At 39.7% G+C, this 19,875-nt stretch overlaps 1 protein-coding gene across 2 annotated transcripts in view; it reads left to right on the top strand.

Moving 5' to 3' along the window:
* Window positions 1–19,875, top strand: part of plxnd1 (plexin D1) — a 76,663-nt gene that overhangs the window by 40,020 nt on the left and 16,768 nt on the right. For both annotated transcript variants that reach the window (XM_077717165.1, XM_077717247.1), the window contains 10 exons: window positions 1,497–1,602; window positions 4,163–4,302; window positions 4,541–4,720; window positions 4,803–4,887; window positions 5,164–5,451; window positions 9,878–10,027; window positions 14,874–14,988; window positions 15,844–15,951; window positions 18,716–18,828; window positions 19,735–19,839. In XM_077717165.1, the coding sequence (XP_077573291.1) occupies window positions 1,497–1,602; window positions 4,163–4,302; window positions 4,541–4,720; window positions 4,803–4,887; window positions 5,164–5,451; window positions 9,878–10,027; window positions 14,874–14,988; window positions 15,844–15,951; window positions 18,716–18,828; window positions 19,735–19,839 (1,390 nt within the window). The remainder of the gene's footprint in view (window positions 1–1,496; window positions 1,603–4,162; window positions 4,303–4,540; window positions 4,721–4,802; window positions 4,888–5,163; window positions 5,452–9,877; window positions 10,028–14,873; window positions 14,989–15,843; window positions 15,952–18,715; window positions 18,829–19,734; window positions 19,840–19,875) is intronic.

A 19,875-nucleotide genomic window follows, 5' to 3' on the forward strand; every position in this document is an offset into this window, starting at 1 on the left:
TTGCATCTTGCGTGTCACATTCTTCATGTTTTTGTCTTTACATGATATATTGCAGCTAAGCGTGACCTAATTTGAATATGAGATCATTACACGCTTGTGAAATTATATGCTTGTAATTAATACGTGCTGGAACTGATGGCTGTCAAAGTAGTTCTGCACCAGGCTCTTGTATTATTGTGTGTTGTTTTTGTTTCTCACGCTTCCTCGGTTCTGGTTTCAGGGGAGCTCAAAACATATTTCGCTTTAGTTTGAGAAACTTAGGGGCTTGACATAAAAGAGATGTCAACAAATGCCAAAATGAACAAAACAATGGACTGACTGTCTGGGACAAAAACTGAGCACACATCAGGAAAAAAAAGAGCACCCGAGAGAATGCAAACCTCCGCCAAGGCAGAATGGGAATGCATGATAGCCATAAACAAGAATGCCATTTTGGTAAGGCTATGCTCCAGATCTCCAAGCAGAGATCCAAAAAAGTTCTTTGAGGTGGTTTCCACTGGAATTGGTCTCCTCAACGACAACAACTGCACTCCTAACAAGGAAACAGTTATTGCTGCAAATCTAGTGAATCCTCCTCTTTTGTTTCCTTTTTTTCTTTCATTTGTTTTCTTCTCTGGATTGAGTTAGCATATCAGTTTGTGTGTGTTTTGTTTAAAGGATTCTCTTTCATTTTTTTGCCCATATCATTTCATTTCTCCTTTTGTTTAATGTTCCTTTTTGAATGATTCAAAGAGTTATTGTTTTAATATTGCACTGTTCCACATAACAAGGAAGCAACTACTCCTATCAAGCAAAGTAAAAGAAGCTGACTTTGAACATTTGCATTAAAAAAGCCTCAATTTTGGAACCATCACAAAGATCCAGCAAAAACTTTTAATAGTTGATGTAAGCAAGTGAGCACACATGGGATTTTAGTAGATTATATACACAGTGAACAGGCAATCTACTAGTAGGGCTTGGTGATTAATGTAAATTTTAGACAATGTGACACTGTTCTTTTCTTTGCTTTGAACCCTGCAGTTTATAGTCCTGTGCATCTACTTTATGGAATTTTGTATGCATATCTCATAATGCAATTTGTAAATTTTCCCTTCACCGTGATGAAGGTTGAATCCGATTCACGGTACCCAAACCCCACACTAGCCCCCTTCCGCTCTGTCGGTTTCTGTTCCTGTTTGCTTTACGTGGCCGTGAATGTGAGATATCCCCGATGATACCCAGGACTTAATGACAGCCAGAAGGCTGGCGAACAAGCCTCCTGTGTGTCTTGACACATCTGGCCTGAGCTGATCTGAACTTTAACTCTCATAATATTGCACGGCTTATTGGATTCCACTTGTAAATGATGAATGAGTTCATAATCCAAATGCTCAAGATTTATCGTGTCACCCTCATCCCGCCTGGTCTATTGTTATCTTATTGTTTTGATTAACATTATTCCATTTGCTGAAATGTCAAGTTAAAGACTGCCCTATGTCCTGTGATTTTTTTTGTAGACTGGTGTGCATCACGGAGGCATCCGCACAGGCCGAGACAGATATTGTCCGAGTGGAGGTGGAACAGAGCGGGACGGGCACGTCCAAAGAAAGCTTCTCGTACTTGGTGAGCATTCTGCCGTCAAATCTTCTGCATTCCATTGTTCCTTCTTGTTTCCCACTATCCAATGCGAGAGTCCTCCCCTCCCAGTTGAGTGTTAACAGATGCGCTTTACGGCTCCCAAGAATGTGAGCGTTTGGGAAACTTTCCTTTATCGGCACAGAAGCCAAACGTCCCTGTCGTGCCCTGCACTAGCTGCCGGTTAAAAAAAATAATAATAATAATGTCAATAATGTTTGTGTTAATTAACTTCAGCTCTGCTTCAATAAACGGTCTATGGCGTACACTTACATAGAGCCTTATCAACACCATCATAGTTCCCAAAACACTTTACAGAGGCTCACATTCAACCATTCTCACACACATTTATATACAGCAACGGGTGGCTGACACCAAGGAAAGCATCATTAGGCCTATTTGGAGTCGTTTCTTGCTCAGCATTTTACGCAAGGACCCTTTAAAGCAGGGGTAGGGAACCTATGGCTCGGGAGCCACATGTGGCTCTCTTGATGGGTGGATCTGGCTCTCGCTAACCTGTGAACCCATTCTCACACACATTTATATATAGCAACGGGTGGCTGACACCAAGGAAAGCATCATTAGGCCCATTTGGAGTCGTTTCTTGCTCAGCATTTTACGCAAGGACCCTTTAAAGCAGGGGTAGGGAACCTATGGCTCGGGAGCCACATGTGGTTCTCTTGTTGGGTGGATCTGGCTCTTGCTAACCTGTGAACTAAAATATAGAAACCAGATACTACTTCTAGAGCTGCTTTAATCTTCATTTTTTAGACTCTTCTGGAATGCATACTCTCATTTATTAGCGACTGCATAAGAATGTCAAAATAGTTTTTTCATAGGCACCCCTTTATATGAATTTTGACTTTTAAATTTGGAGAATGGCTCTCAAAGAATAACATTAGAAAATATGAATTGTTTATGGCTCTCTTCATCAAAAAGCTTCCCGACCCCTGCTTTAACTGCAGACAACCTTAGCCAGGATTCGAACCGCCAGCACTACGGCCACTGGACGAGACTCAAAGTGTTTTTCCAAATGGAAACATCCACAAAACCCCCTTTGTGCCGTCTTATTTAGAGAGCGAGAGGTTTTAATATTCAGTTGAACCCATGCAGTCCATCATATGAGCAGCTTCCAGGGGCGCCCCGTCTTTGAAATAAATCAGCGCCTGATCTTGAGACTTTACTTGATATGTTAGGACAAAGGAAATCCAGGACAGCTAACACGGCTCTGGAAAAGCCTTTTGGCCTTGCAGCCCGAGATGTTTCATTGTGAAAGCTTTTAACTGCAGGCTGTTGAATAGTGGAAGAAAGGGAAAATAGTTTTTGGAGACAGGATATTTGCCTCAAACCGCAGGAAGGAAACATCTGCCTTCTTGCACCCGCTTAGACGCCCAAACAAACAATAGCCAAGATCCTCCGTGTACACACTGAGGAAGTGAATCCTGTCAGTGAGGATGAGAGGTTTCGCCCATAGGCATGGTTCACGGAGGGGGTAGAGGCTTTGGACTAAGTGGGAATGCTGATGCACAGATGGATATTTGTCTTCACCTGGCATGTGGGGGTGTGCATTTTCGTATGTGAACAGTTGCAATCCTGCAAGCTTCAGGTTTTTTGTTGTTGTTGTTGTTGTTCAAGCAGCTTTCACACTCGTCTTTGCTGAGCAGTCAGCAGCTGTCTTGGTCAACGTGACAAGATAAGATATTTAAAGTGCACAGCTTGAGGAAAAGCAGCTAACACACTTAGAAATCTTCTTCTCTCGAGATTTACTGAAAAAGTTCATGTCAGATGACCTGTGTTAGATTTATTACTTGAAGGGCATCTCGTGACCATCACAGACAGGGCTGCACACCAAAATAGTTGTAAACATAAACACCTGTGTTACGTCATATTCCCGATATAATTAATTCTGGAATTAATGCTTGAAATTTAATCCCGCAAAACCTGATCAGTCACAGTATGCATTCATCTTCAGGGTCCTTTTTCTTTCTCTCACAATGGGAAAATGGCTTCCCAATTCTCAGTCTTTAGGATTAAAAGTGGGAGATCTTTTTGGCGCCGTTAAAAAAAATCTGTTCAAAAAACAATAATTTTAAGTTCAGAAAGGTGCGTTAGGGAGGCCTTTTAAACATTAAGGACATTTTTTTAAAAAATCTGTTAAATTTTTATGCTGGAAAATCTTTTGACTTTACAATATTTCTATAATCCATTCATAATTCGGCCCCTTTTTCTTTTCGATATATCCCTTTTTTTTCAGACAAACAAAAAAAACGGTTTGCTTTTCATTTTAAGTAGTGCATTTGTTGGGCTAACATCTGTTTACCCGCAACTGACAAGCCGTCAAAGCCGAGAGCACATTTGCGGCTTAAGTCCATAAGGATTTCGGCTTGAAGTACTTGTCCCGAGGACTGGAAGGTGTCAGGTTTGACGAGCACCAGGTCCTCAGAGCAGATGGCTGACACACTGAAGCACCGAGCAAGGCGGCAATCCCTCAAGTCGGAGGTTAGAATGTCAGAGGGCAAATTGTGTAATTTTTCACCTTTGTGTTCAGGTTCCAAAGATACAGACCATGGAGCCCAAGAAAGGCTCCCGTGCTGGAGGAACCAGAGTAACCATTCTTGGGGAGCACTTGGGTATTGGATCTCTGGTTCGAGTTATGGTCAATAACACTCTCGAATGTGTCATCACAGAGTGAGTACATTTTCTGTCGTCTGCAAACTCATTAATGAAAGATATCAATGTTTTTTTTATCTGTTTCCAGAGATGAGTTGGTGGAGTAAACCTTTACACAAAACTGTTTGTTCAAAAATACCTAAAAACAAATGTTTTACTCATGGAGACAGAAGCGATATTCTGAATGTAAACATTCATGAAAGTGATACAACTGATAGACTGAACACAATAACCCCCCCCCCTCCCCCTCTTTAAGGAAAACAGATGACACCATTGAGTTCATCATGCCTCCAGCGTTGCAATCAAGTAGCGAATCAGTGTCGGTGTGTGTGGAGTTTGAGAACGTCTCCTGTCGCAGTGATGAACTGAGCACCACGTACACCTATGAGAAGAACCCCACCATCAGCTCCATTAAACCCGATAGGAGCTTCCTCAGGTCGGAACAACGTGACATGACGCTAATATATATACTTTGAGCCTGAAAATGACTTCCTTTCTTGGGTGTGTGTGTGTTTCAGTGGTGGTAGGATCATCACTGTGGTGGGAAATGGATTTGACTTGGTGCAGACTGCCACCATGCAGGTGTTGGGAATCGGACAAACTGTGAGTCTTCACCCATGCCTGAACATGGCAATAACCTACTACTACACTCCCACAGGCGTTACATGCACTTACATGTAGTAAACAAAGCATGACATGCCTTTGAAAGAACATATTTGAAGCACTGCCAACTTTACTTAGAGCGGTTCCTCTCATTTCCTTTAAATACGAGAATCCTTGTCATGACACTTGCATTGGCAACCCCAATGACTTTTAACTGCAATCTGACAGATAAAAAAAATCTGAAAGATATTCTTGTCGCATCTGGTCTGTTTTCAGCTGTGCTTGGTTCTTTCGTCATCCATCATCACATGCCCGTCGCCTCCGTCCAGCCTATCCCAGCAGACCTCAGTGCACTTCTACCTGAACGAAGTCCTCTATATGGAGGAGCGCCCCTCCCCCTCTGATATTGACTCAACAGAAGAGGATGGGGATGATGAGGATGAAGATGAGCTACATAAAGGTCACTTCCTGTTGGAATACGTAGAAGACCCACAGTTCTTCACAGCCAACAAAGAAAAGTTGATTAAACATCACCCAGGAGAGCAACTGACCCTCATCATTAACGTGAGTCAAATTCATTCACTTTAAAAAAAATTCTGGGAGGGTCTATTGGAACCACGAATAGAACTTTTTTCATATTTCTTGCACAATTACAGAAGTACAAGCAACAAATAACTTTAGTTCAATGCATTCCAATGGCACAAACCTTCAGGTTTTTTAGTTTGCCTACAGATGGATGTAAGAAGTGGTCTTAAAGGGAAAAATGTTAACCGGAATAGACTCCAGCACCCCACACTCCTTGTGAGTCTAAGCAGTATGGAAAATAATTATTAAATAAAATGTTGTGATTAGAACTCAATGTTTACATTTTGCTTGACAAACTATCTGTCACTGACACGAAAACTGTCACACAACGAAATTGGGGATGGATATAGTTTCTCTCTTTTTTTCCACTGGACTCAAAACCATCATTTTGTCCTTCTGGGACAGAATTAAAAAGTGTATGTGAAGCCTAGTTCATGTATCACATGGCGTATTTTGTGGTTTGCCAAGAGTGGGTGAGAATGCGCTGAGAACTAGGGGCCCACGTTCAAACATGTGTCAAATAGCAACAGTATTCTTCTGATCTTCTCGTGATTGTATGAATAATGGCCATAAGCCATGTGTTGGGCAGGCCATAAATCTATCAAATTTTGACATGGGAGAGCAATCCGTCTTATTTTAGTTCGACTGACTGAATGCGCTCACTTACTATTGACCAAATACTAAATATTATTGTCTAGTTGTTATTGAAATCAAGTAAGAAACGCTAATGACAATAAACATGCAATCAAGGGCCTGAGAATCCGTTGTGTTTTGCTCGTCTGAAAAGGAAACGCAGATGTAAACCAAACTGGATTCCGCAATCTCCAATGGAGCCCATTTTGGGCGTGCACATGCCAAAATCTGTTGGCTTTGCCTGTCAGGTGCTGCTCGAGGTCTGGTATTTCTCACACCGGTGTTGTAGCAGCTTCTCTAGGCACCTGTCCACCTGGATTCATCTAGTTTGGTTAGCATGACAACACGTGACACAATGTGCTAACGGTGCAGTCTGAGCTGGCGGGCTGCTTCCTTCCCCTTTACATTACCAGGCGTATCAATGGTTTGTGTTGTTTGTGTTGAATTATTTTCAGACTTTAATTTGAGTTGTGGTTGACCTGCAGGCAGTTGTTCAGCTCAAAAGAAGCGCAGAAAGCTTTCCTTTGTTTGGAATTCAAGTGTCAAGCAGAGACTTGAATAAGGAGGGTTTTTTTTTCAAATGTGGTTGGGTTCGGTTTTGGTGTTAGCTTTATCGGCAAAGGACCAATTGTTTGTTTTGCGTACGCAAATCCCACTCCATACTATGTTGTATGTATCAGATTGTTGCATGGTTTATTATTCTGCCCTGATTTGGTGGATAAATCATTTGCATCTTTGGTGGATAAGACATATTTTTATGTTTCCAATGTCACTTATTGTGGGGGTGGTCTGGAATATAACCCCCTGCCATGGCAGGTGATTTACTGTACAAGTCTGAGAACATTTTATGAGATGTTGCAACATATATTTGGGGGATGGTAGAGTGATGCTTTTCGTGTCAGCTGTGTGTGTGTGTGTTCAGAAGCACTTGTTGACAGAGACCTGGGAGGTTGTGTCGTGCAATGGCGACAGGAGAGGGCCTTGAGGGTGTAATCAAAGCAAGGAAGGATAAACACACGCACGCACGCACATTTTTCTTACATTTGGAATGAAAAACAGGGCAGATGACTGAAATTGCTTCCAAATTGGCTCTCACTTTCTTTATTTTGGCCTTTTTCCATCTTGGTAATCCCATCGTTATGGTCGCCGAGTTAATTGCTAAGAAACGTGGAATGAAAAGAAGTGCCCGCAAACACACACAAACAGTGAAACAATCAAAACCACCAAATTTGCCAATTGACAAAAAGGAAAAATCAAAGAGTAAAATGTCATTTAGTTTTTCCCTTCATGATCAGGAGAAGATCCAAAGCTGACAACGTCTAGGCCTTTGAGTGTCTGATAGGCACCATTTTTCACGTTTGGCACTGTGCACACTGGGGAACACTGAGGCTTGTTTGAATAATGAAAAAACACAAGCCTGCCGCAATCTGTTAATGGAAGCCTATGGGACTGTGAAGGCAGAAAAAAATACTATGAATAGTGTCGGCTTTATTTACATTCATTATGTGCCTCCTGTTGAGGATTTAACACTGTTACAATTTGGGTCTGTTTTGGGGTCGCACCTTGATGCTGGCAATACTATTGGACGAGAGAGAGAATATAAACAGTTAGACAGCTGTCTGATTAAAAAATATCTATTTGGAATTTCACATCTGCACTTTTTTTTTTCAATCTTGAGCCAGACACAAAATCTTTGTCTTGTCTCAGTTGCAGACTGGCCAGATTCAATATTTTATATCAGGTCTGCTCAAATTCAGTTATTCTTTCATTTAAATAATGCAGTCATATGGAGAAGCACGTAGTAAAACAACAAAGTCCAATGTTTCATGTTTTACTAACCTTCTACACGCACCCAACTAATGACTGTTGACCTTCATGGTGTTGTGATAGAGGAACAATTTAGTCGAGGAAGGATTATTAATGAGACCCTGCTGTGCACGTTGAGGTCACAAGTTTTTCATGACTGCAAACAAGCTCTTCTACCAAGTATTTTTTTTTAAATACAAGAATTATTATTTATTTTTTTGGAAATGGTCTTGTTTTCCAGCATGAAATGTTTACAGTGTCCTATTGGTCTTGTCTCTTTTCAAAGTAGGTCTCAGCTGCAAAAAAAATCTTGGTTTTGTTACTTTGTTACTTGTTATTTCCTGTGTCAGGTCTGGTTTCGGACATATGGTCTAGTCATGAGTGCAACACTAAATTTGGAAATCACGGGTATTGTCTTGATGATTATGACGCTTCTCAAACGTTAGGCTAATCTATTACAAGTTATTTTAATATTATTGCATTTGCAAGGACATGCACTCTGCTTTGGGACTCAGTGAGACAAATCTGATTTTCTTTTGACTCCATTCCATTTAGTGTCAATTGACTTGATTCTCTGTACATCACCATATAGAACTTTTCTAATCTTGGCAGGATTATACAAAAACCGGAAGCTTTTCAACTTTCTATCTCAGGGGGATTATTGTATTTCTAGAGTTGAGAAAGTTGAGTGTCATTTTAAGTAACACCATCAGGACACTAGCTAAATTCATCTGGAGAAGCTTGTCCTCTGGGAGTGCCACGCGTGAATAACGGACGATTTGACGCAGACGTGTGACCCAATTGTTCAGTCCATAAAACAAAGAACAAACTTTGCACGCTGGCGAGTGTGAACGTAACTGTGAATTGTTGTCTGTCACTATGTGAACAGTCAACAGGGGTCTTGCGTGTGTTTAATAGTCAATTTGTTAATGGATACTGTGTGATTGATTCATTGTGTCTGAATCCAACTGTGGCAGGATACCTTGAGGCACTGTTGGTTGAGTCTTAACTAGTGTGTTGTCATGCTGCTAAAACTCATCTCAATAACAGGATTAAAGAAAAATCTGTTTTCTTTTTAAATGGTTATAAATAATGTAATTACTACCTACACGAGATGCATAATTGAATGGAATACTTATATTGTCATTATACAAGTATAATTTTTTTAAACCTATTTATTTATGTCTAAAATGTCTTTTCCTGTGTCTGTATTCTCACCTTCTTGCTACTGTGACAGTGAAATTTCCCAAATACGGGATGGATAAAGTTATCTAATTTAATCAAATGAGATTTAAAGCTTCACCACAAAGTCCACAAATAACAGCAACACACAAACAGACAAATAAAAACTAATCAATAAATAATAACAAGAAAATAAAGAGAATAAATAAAAAAGTAGTCAACATAATAGGATATGTGCAACAGTATATTTGCATTTGTTTGATAACTAAAATATTCAAAATGATAGATTTGGAGTTGGAATGCAAATACATTATCATTCCATTCTAGTCAGATAAATCCAAAATGGATCTATGAGTTTGGGTTTTGCCTGACAAAAATGTAGATAAGGTACATTTGCTTAAAGAGTTGTGAGATTTGAATATCATTCTTTTTGGCAGCGATGCATTTAACAGAAGTAGTATAGCTGCCCTGGGGGGAAATTGATGGATGGAAATTGCCATGGTGCTTTTTCCAACCGCTTTTTATCAACATCTTGAGAAAAGGACTTTCTTTGACTGTCAGTCAGCAGATTTGTTTTTCTAGTCTTCGCCCCGTCTATTAGGGAGAGTTAACCGAACAGTTTACTGCTTTAGGATGAACTTCAGCCCCGATCGAACCGATTAGGACACCTTCCGGCTCGGCGGGCCCACCGAAGCTCGCGTTATGGCTCCCAGTTCGAGGCCCCTTGCTATTTCCCTCTCTATTCTGAGTCACTCATGGCTGTTTGTGTTCTTTCCTGCCACAGAAAGGGCCCAGCGATCTGGACCTGATACCGGACGAATACACGGTGATGATTGGCCCGTACCCGTGTAACATCAGCTTCAACAATGATCAACTGTTCCACTGCACCATCAGCGGCCTGCTGAGCTCCCACGAGACAGAGATGCCTGTCACCGTAAGTGTGCAAACTGAGCCTTTGGGTGAAATGTTGCGATGGATGATCAAGATAACGGTGCACTCCACTCTGTGCTCAGTATAAATTGGCCTTGTAAGTGCTTCAATTTGATGACAGTTAGCCCCTGTCATATCAGTCAAGTATGCACTGGACTCATCAAGGCGTAATGGATAGAAACTGTATCATCCGTATTAGGTTTTTCCATGGTGATACTTCTGTTACTTTTTTATGTATGTGCAGGTATCATTACACAATTAATGGCCATTTCGTATACACTAAGTCTGTAAATTCAATGTAGTGTTAGGTCAAAAGGACTTGGTTGCAATTGAATAACGCCGCATACAATGCACTGATTCAGAGTCAGAAGTGAAAGTGCCATTAACTTATGAACTTGACATAGTGGATTGGAAGTATACCATTTTCTCAAGCATGGTTACAGATGAAATATGGGTCATACCTTGGCAATTAAGGGTAATCGAAAGGATCATCGACACATGCCTGAAATGCACATTTGCACAATGATCTCAACACTTCCGGAAGAAGGGCAAGCATTTTCCAATGTGAGAGATTCCTGGATGAGAACAATTGAGGATTGTAGGCTAAGTAGCAGCTATTGCTCGAAAGTGTGAAGTGTCAATTTAAAAAATCAAAAGATGTTACGTGAGGTGAATTGCCTCATTGTAAATCACATTTCCCTCAAATTACCATCATGATGGCTGAGGAAACGGCTAATGGATGAACAGACAGATGCTCTGGTGTGACGGAATTGAGAGCGCCGTGCATTTTGCTCTCTTAGTTGGACTCATCAAAACTGAATCTTTTTCATACGAGACGTTTTCTAAAACAAACACACTGGCTTCCAGCTGTCCGCTCACTACGATCTGAAGGCTTGACCTCAGTTGTAAAGTTAGTTGGTCCAATGTAACGTGAGTCCAAATATGTCAGCGTTTATGAGAAGCCGCAAAGTCATTACACATGCCTTGGCTTACTGCAGGCAGCTGTAAATCGGTCGGGGTAATGTATTTTCGTAATACTTTATCTATCCGCCATTTTTTTTGCCAGTAAGACACAATCTGCTCATGTGGACAGGCGCCTCGTTTTGTTTGTTTTCTCTACGCCACAATTTCAAAGTCTTGATCAAGATGTCGCTGAGTCATTCGTGGTTGTCATACAATTTCATTAGAATTCACTGATTCACTGAGGTGGCACACTAGTATCCTTTTTGACAATCACATCGGAAATCGTGTACCAGTGGTTCTCAACTCTAAATTTTCCAATTGTTGCTAAGTTATTGCCTAATTTTCCAGGTTTCTCCAGGTTTCAATAACAATCAAAGAAAACATAACATATTATATATCAAATCAAAACCATAACAACATATGCTTGCCTCTTTCAGATCACCATCTTAGAATCTGATGTTAAACTTGGTGATTAAGTGTAGAAACATTTTAGCAAGGATTTCTCGGTTTCAGTAAATGAAGAATGTAAACCACAAATTCATTTTTTTCTAATGTTTCAATTATGGGATCCAAGTTAGCATTGAACCTGTCAGGTTTTTTTAGACCCCCTAACCTTACCCTAATTACTGAACTAACAAACTAATTGGACTACTCCCTCGTGAGTAAATTGTAGCATTTACAGAGGACAACCAATCGTTTGCAGGTGTTTGAGCGTCATGTGACATATGCTCATACAGCGAATCCTAAATGGCTTACGTCAGTCACATCACTTCACATGTTGACCTGAGAGATTCAAACGGCATGGAAAATTGTCTGAAAGTCTATTCTCGTCCCAGCTTTTTGCATTTCTCTAAGCAATTCTTATTCTGTGGGGGGAGGAGTCATCATCAATATTTAAAGACAAGCCAGAATGTGAGTGGTTTGCTAAAATAGCTCTGGAACATATGTCAGTCTATCGCCAGAGTGCCGGCCACTGCTAAAAACATTTGCCTTTTCCCGCAGCTGGAATAAAAATATTTGTTTTGGCCTCTACGGCCAGCGCCGTGTTTTTACAGCATTGTCTGAAAACGAAGACTAGCAATTAGCAAAGCGAGGTCCCCGGGTCAGTTGAAATGAGGGCATGATGAAAGAAAACGATAGCGCAGAGGGTGACATTTAACTCGGACACAATCACAGGGTGCACGTTATTGAATGGGTGGCCATGTTTTCTTTATGTGTCGCTTGGATTGCTGCCTAACAGGGGGTATGGTTCTATTTTTTCCAAGACCCCATTTTTAGCTCTGCTCTCAAACAGGAGGATGGAACAAGAGCAATTTTCCCTTCATTACCCTCAAGTAGAATGACGCAAGAACACGTCAATTATATTCCTGACCAACGTGAAAGGATTTGGTATGAGGGTAGGGTCTTTGTTTTTTATTTTTTTTAAGTCTCTTTGCCTGAATGTTAGAGTTGGTTGAGGAAAGGGATGGAAATAGGGAGACAAATTGCTGCTGACTGGTCACAAGGAACAAGTGGAAGTCCTTTTCTTGTCACATCTGGGTTAGAGTGAGGCATGTGACTCCAGGCTGCAAGTCGGCACTTCTTCGTTTGTCCTTCGTGCACCTGTGTCCTAATGACCGCATCCATCTTAACGTTGTCTAAAATATTCTTATTCAAATGCGGATTCAGCAATCTTCAACCATTCTTAAAAAGGCTTCTCGGCTGGACATTTTACAGTAAATTCACTATGCATTAATAATCACATTTCAAGGAAGAAGAAAAATGCGTGAGGAGAATCAAAATGTGCATTTTAGCGTTACAGAAAAAAAGGCAAATGTTACAAATGATTGTAGAAGTCCATAATTTAGGCTACTCGGTGTGAATCAGTCATCATCACAATTTAGTATATAAACATTACTCCTAAACTCTTCAACCTCTAAAAGTAATATAATCCCCATAATATTTTGTATTATATGTTTTGAGGGAACATAATCCCAAGGATATAACGGAAAAACCAAAAATAGTAGCCCTCGTGAGAGAATCAGAGGAGAATAAATGAGGAAGCCAAATCAAATGTTATTCCATTAAAGAAAAAAAGAAAAGAGTATTTGATAGGAAAAATGAATACAGAGGAAAAAAATGTTTTTATAGTAGAGATGATGGAATACTATACACCTAATACATTCACACTTTATTCTTGCAAAATGACAGTAGTAATAAAACTCTTTCAGGGACAATGGTCATTAAATAGACTATTCAAAAGTTCACTTTTGACACCTTGTACGTTACTTTTTTGTGAATATAAAGAAAAGAAATATTAGCAATTATTTTCTCATTCAAAATAAAATTATTGCCCATATTGTATTTTGGAGGGTTATTTTATGTCATTTTAAATTAATGCAATGCAAATAAAAATACTAAATCCATGAAATTCATTAAAAAAAATTTAAAAACATGTCAAGCGCCATCACTGGTTCTTAAATCCTGCATGAAAGCATGTTCTTAACCGCATTTCTGTCTCAAACAAGTGACTTTTATGCCAACTTTCATTGGATATTTGATTTTTTTAAAAACCATTTTTTTCTTTCTATATTTTGACAACACATTTCTATCACAGCTACTGTGTTTGTCCCTGAAAAAAGTTGACTGTTAAAAAAAAATCACCATCAACAGATTAAAAAAGAAAGTGAACAAGCAAAAACACGTTCAATCTTCACCTTAATTCAATGTGACACTTTGTCATATTGTCGCTAGAAAATGAATAAATAAATGATGCAAAAGCATGAGCCGCAATGAGACTTTTAACCGAGCTTGATCAAACTCGCCCCCTCCAAAACACCACCTCACTGCGTCTAATCTCATGTGTGAAACGCAAATAGAGTTGGTCGCATCGCTGGAACACACACACACAGCTCACGGCTACATTGGAAGCAGTTTTTATGTTCAGTCCGACAGCAAAGTGCCTGCAAGTCATTAACTTTGTTTTTTTTTGACACTGCACTACTTCCCACCTCTCAACAGTAAATGACAACCTTGTAAAATACCAGTATTGCTCACATCATAGGATACTCCATGGTTCATAGGAAATATGAAATGCAAAAATTTACATCCAGCGGTATTCTTTTAAACATAAATAACAATACAAGAATTACCGTAGTTTTATGACTATAAGGCGCACTTAAAAGTCTTACATTTTCTCCAAAATAGACAGTGCGCCTTATATATGGAAAAAAAATAGAAAACCAAAAACGAAAAACCACCACTGTCGGATATTAAAAAAACACAAACGCCTGAACTGAAACAATACTGTTAAATATGCAGATGCCATCTTAGTTTACAAAATCTTCCATCATATAGCTCCTCCCCCACTGCAAGATTTTATACCAAAAAAAATCTAAAACATCAACAATGGCTGGCTCTAGAGGTGACTGTGTAGTGAGTGAGTGCTTCATAGCTGGAAGTTAATAGCAATTACCGTATTTTCACGACTATAAGGCGCACTTAAGTCTCAAATTTTCTCCAAAATAGACAGTGCGCCTTATAATACAGTGCGCCTTATATAGAGTGTGCCTTATATATGGAAAAAATGTAATTCATTGGGGGTGCGCCCTATAATGCGGTGCACCTTGTAGACGTGAAAATATGGTACATTTATTGCTTTCTTCACCGATTAAAAAGGACGGTTGACATAGTTATGAATGTAGAATTAATTGTCAGCCAGCTGTTCTTTTTTCCTAATTTAGCACATTTTTGCCTTTTCTTGTTATTTTGTCATTTCTTGTCTCTTCTCTTTTCAGTATCTTCATTTTTTTTCATGTTTTCCTTTTAATTTCTCATTTTTTCTCCTATCTTCTGATCATTTCTAACCTCGCAACTTTCTGTTTGACATCTGCTCTCATCTGTTTTAGGTCCAAGTGGGTAACTTTCGGCACACCATCGCCAAAGTGCAGATGGGCGGCAGTGAGCTGGCCATCGTGGTGTCCATTGTGGTGTGCTGCGTCCTTCTGTTGCTTTGCACCGTGGGTAAGTTTCATGGGGATAGGAAATCCAGATGTGAGTCAGGCAAACAAATGCACAAAGGCTTCGTTGTTCCCCTCTGCTGATTGTTTTAGCAGACAGTTGGTTTATCACACTGAGAATCTTGCCACTAACTTGATATATATGTGATAAATATTTATAGCATTTTCTCCATGGATGTGAATGAAAAAGTCAGAGTTATAGAGTTAGCAACAAAAGAATAAATGCAAAAATACAGTTGTTCCTTGAGATACGAGCTTAATGCGTTCCAGGACTGAGCTCGCATTTTTTTCGTAACTCTAACGAATAGAAATGAACTAAAACAAATTAATTGGTTCCAACCCTCTGAAAAAACACCCAAAACGGGATATTGGATTGGAAAAACATTTTTATTTGTTCTTATTCGCCATATATTAACAAAGTAACAAATAACTAGTGTTCTAATATTACTAAAATGTGTTTAATAGTACTAAAATTAATCAGGTTTATTCTACCACTGGACAGTAATACCTCGACATATGAGCAATTTGACATACGAGTACAATTTTGGGCAAGTATTTAACTTGAGATACGAGACAAATCTGTCTCTCTCCCCGCAACTCCCTCATGTTTCATCGAGCACTGGGCGGAGCATTCACTTTTTTCCCGTTAGACAGTGCGAATAGCATTGCGATTGCTAATACGAGAGGAGTATATACTTCTTCTCTTTGGCAAGTGGATTTGCGTTATCCTATCGTGACAGTACAATATTTCTTATGCTGCTTTATTATTTTTTTTTATACATCTGTCAGTCCGATGTTTGAAACCTGCCGAAATTGAGTGTGTTCTCTTCCTTTTTTTTCTATTTGTGTGTGTCCCTAGCCCTTGTTGTTTACTGCACAAAGAGCCGAAGGGCAGAACGCTACTGGCAGAAAACATTACTTCAAATGGAAGAGATGGAGTCCCAAATCCGAGAGGAGATCCGGAAAGGTGTGTTTCAAATATAGGCCACCATTGACTGGTCATGAGTGATTACTGGATTTTCAAGACTGACTCAATGACAGGGAACATGTTGATGAGCTCATGCACCTGACCTTGTTTAGACTTCAAATAATGTTATTTGTCAGTTTACAAAAAATCTAAACCAAAAGACCATGAAGCCAGACAGAAGTATTGACCACCTTTGTTTGTATTATTTCACTTGTATGATAGTGCTGTCATGACGAGCCAGATGACAGATTTGCACCTCGTAAGCGTGACTCATGAAGGGTGAGTGATCCGTCATGTATAGTCACCATCGTAGCGTCCTTGTGAGTAACGCAACAATGCGCGGGATTGGCCAGATTCAGGGCAGCGAGATAAGATCACTAGGAGTGGAAGAAAATTGGTAATGAGAGGTGCGGAAGTCAAGGCGGTGAGGGCGAGAAAAAGCAGAAATGAATTGAGGTTGGGCGCAGAAGGGGAGGACAGGTTACTTAGGAGAGATTTGTGACCTAGTTGAGGATACGGAGTCTACGTGGAGGGAGAGTCACGCATCTGTCGAGACAAAAGCTCAACAGAAGAAGAGGGAGGAAAGCAAGAAGGCAAATGGACATGTTCCAGCTGACAGGAAGGGGAGATCTCTGCTCTTTTGGCCTTGTGGGGCTCATCACAAGTTGAGAGGGTGAACTCAACTAGCGCTTCACAACACATTAGAGAACATCAAGATAGAGAACGTGCATCCTAGATCCCCATAGTCTCATTTTTTTTGTTTTCCCCCGTCTTTCCAGCCAAACACCATCGGGAATAATCCCATATTGTTAGCCCAAACATGTCTGACAACAACAAGCTCTCCTGTAGAATATGGGACCAATTGAATTCGTTGTAAGCTTGTTCATACTGTGGGGAGTAACCCACCAGCTATGGCAAATCAATAAGTATCAAGACAGAAAATCCAATACTCAGACACTCAAAGGAAAGATGTTTTATAAACAGTAAATGATGTTACGCTGCATCGACGAGGCTTTCTAAGGCGAAGGCATAACAGAATTAACTCATTCACCGCGACCGTCAGAAGAGACCGTACCAGTCGATATACATATATAAAATATTAATGATATCAGCGACATTGGTTTGGCTTCTCTTGGCCACTCGGCTTCACGGTGGACTAAAGCACCTGGCATAGCCGCACAAGGGATTAGTACGTTTAGTATTCATCCTACATGTGTGACAGGATCTAGGAAATGAACTGATGCAATCCCACGTTGAAATCTCTCACTAACTGAAATCACATCTGTTTGGACGGATATCAAAGACCCTTGAAGAATTTGAAGGCAAAAATCAAAAGCGCGGAAAACAAAGGGAAACAACATCCCTCGGTGGAGCGAAGACCTCCGCCAAGGCTGAACAATCGTGCCAGGTGGTGATAGGGGGAGTCCTCCCTCCTGCTTCGGTGGACGGTGCACTGTCTCACAAAATTTCTCCAAAGTCGTCCTCACATCTCACAGGAAAAATACACGGATGGATGAATTTATTTAACTCGTGCAATTCTAAAAAACTGCTCAAAACATGTAATGTGCTCTCCACCCAATCAATTGAATGAAAGCATATCTTCCCTTCTTTCACTAGAGTTGAAAAGTTTCATTTTTTCCCCATATTTGATCATCAGCAACAACTCTCTATAGTTGGCTAGATTAGTTAGTAACATTGTATATATACATATACGTTATATATATATATATATATATATATATATATATATATATATATATATATATATATATATATATATATATATATATATATATATATATATATATATATATATATATATATATATATATATATATATATATATATATATATATATTTATATATATATATATATATATATATATATTTATATATATATATATATATATATTTATATATATATATATATATATATATATATATATATATATATATATATATATATATATATATATATATATATATTTATATTTATATATATATTTATATTTATATATATATATATATATATATATATATATATATATATATATATATATATATATATATATATATATATATATATATATATATATATATATATATATATATATATATATATATATATATATATATATCATGATACTGCAATAATTTAAAGGGCCTCAATTTCAATCAATCAAATCAATCAAAAGCTTTTATTGTTATTAAACAATAGCTTCGTATAACAAAATTAGTGATGCTACTCCAGTGAGTGCGTGTTTCTCAGTAAAATCATAAATATGTACTAATATAAAAAGTCACGTCTGGGCATGGCCAATTCCAAAACATTGCACAATCTAAGAATTTCGCAATATTGCAATGTTAAAGATGACTCAATATCGTCATGCGTTTGTCTCGGTCTAAAATGAAGAGCTGCTGATGCTTGAAATTTCATTTTGCCATGGACATAAAAGGGCTAAGGTTGTAGCATATGGACGTGAGCATTGCATGGATGGGGATAAAAGCATATCTATGATATGAAAATGTCTTTGTCACAAAACACTGCGGAACATCGGCAAGAAATTAAAAAAGCCTATCAAAAATGACTGAGCCAACCGCGAGAAGCTCTTTGCTTCTTACTGTTCAGCCATTCTTCTCACCACTACTAACAAACTCCCTGGAAGACCCTCCTACTGCTACCATATCGAGATTTTGAAAAATGTGTTTAGCAACATTTGTGGGGACTTGACTTAACGATATTTGCCCTTTTTTTGTCTTTCAGGTTTTGCAGAACTGCAGACTGACATGACAGACCTGACCAAGGAGCTCAACCGCAGCCAGGGCATTCCTTTCCTGGAGTACAAACAATTTGTCACTCGCACCTTCTTTCCGAAGGTGACCATTTCAATTCGTCTCCCTTATCTGATAACCACAGACACTCGCATTTTTCTCACCACTGCTGAGCTAATCTGTCCTCCCCACACGCCCCGTTTCATGCCCCCTCGTCTTTTGAAATATGCATCATAATTCACCTTGGGGCTTGGAATGCTCAGTAGCTGTTGCAAAATGTCGCCCAAATTGGCACCCCGGTGGACAGTTAATGCTTTCTCGACAGGTAAGCAATTTTCTGACGCGTGATCCGCCCCGAAGGGGTCCGTCCGTCTCTGCGTGGCTTTTTTACACGTACAAACTCGCCGTGATTTATCTGCTGAGCGCAGGCGTGGACTTTCAAGGGGACGTGACAATGGCGGCCACTGTGACAAGGGAACTTTCCGCTCTGATTTGTAAAATCGCACTCACCCCCACGGCGGCGCCCTCCCGCTTTGCAGAAAGCGCCCATGTTCGGTAGACTGCGGTGGCCAATACAGCCGGATGTAAGGGGCCTCCTGACCATGTTAAGATGGCATAGACTCTAGGACGCCCACAATGGTCGTGTGGAAAATCCTTTCAGAAGATAAAGGCAGCTAATCGGGATTAGCCTAAAAATAATGATTAAGTGCTGTGTTTTATATAGATCTGATACAGGAGTAGGATAATAATATTGTGCCTACTCGCCCCTTGCCCCATCTATTTCATATGTTCATAAAAATGTGGTCTTTTTTCGCATGTGCAAACCAAAAAGTAAGTCAGGCCCTCAGAGTCCATTCAGGGGTCTCTTAGCGCAAGGCCAGCCTTTGCCTACGCGGTTAATTAACCACCATATTCTTTGGGCAGTTGTCTTTTTTTGATGTTCTTTTCAATTTGACCACATGGCGATAGCACTGACTTGCTTTCAATATTCCGCCATGGCGTTTCTTTCAGATGTGCTCGGATTACGAGAGGAGTCTGGTTCAGCCCACCTACGAGTACGATTCCCTGGGCCCTCGAGCTCTGCCGGAGACGCACCCGTTGTTGCAGGACTGGCAGGTGAGGGGTTAAGCCATTAGCAAGTTTGCAGGCGCA

Source organism: Stigmatopora nigra, chromosome 1, assembly GCF_051989575.1.
Source record: "Stigmatopora nigra isolate UIUO_SnigA chromosome 1, RoL_Snig_1.1, whole genome shotgun sequence".
In the NCBI taxonomy this organism is placed as follows: domain Eukaryota; kingdom Metazoa; phylum Chordata; class Actinopteri; order Syngnathiformes; family Syngnathidae; genus Stigmatopora; species Stigmatopora nigra.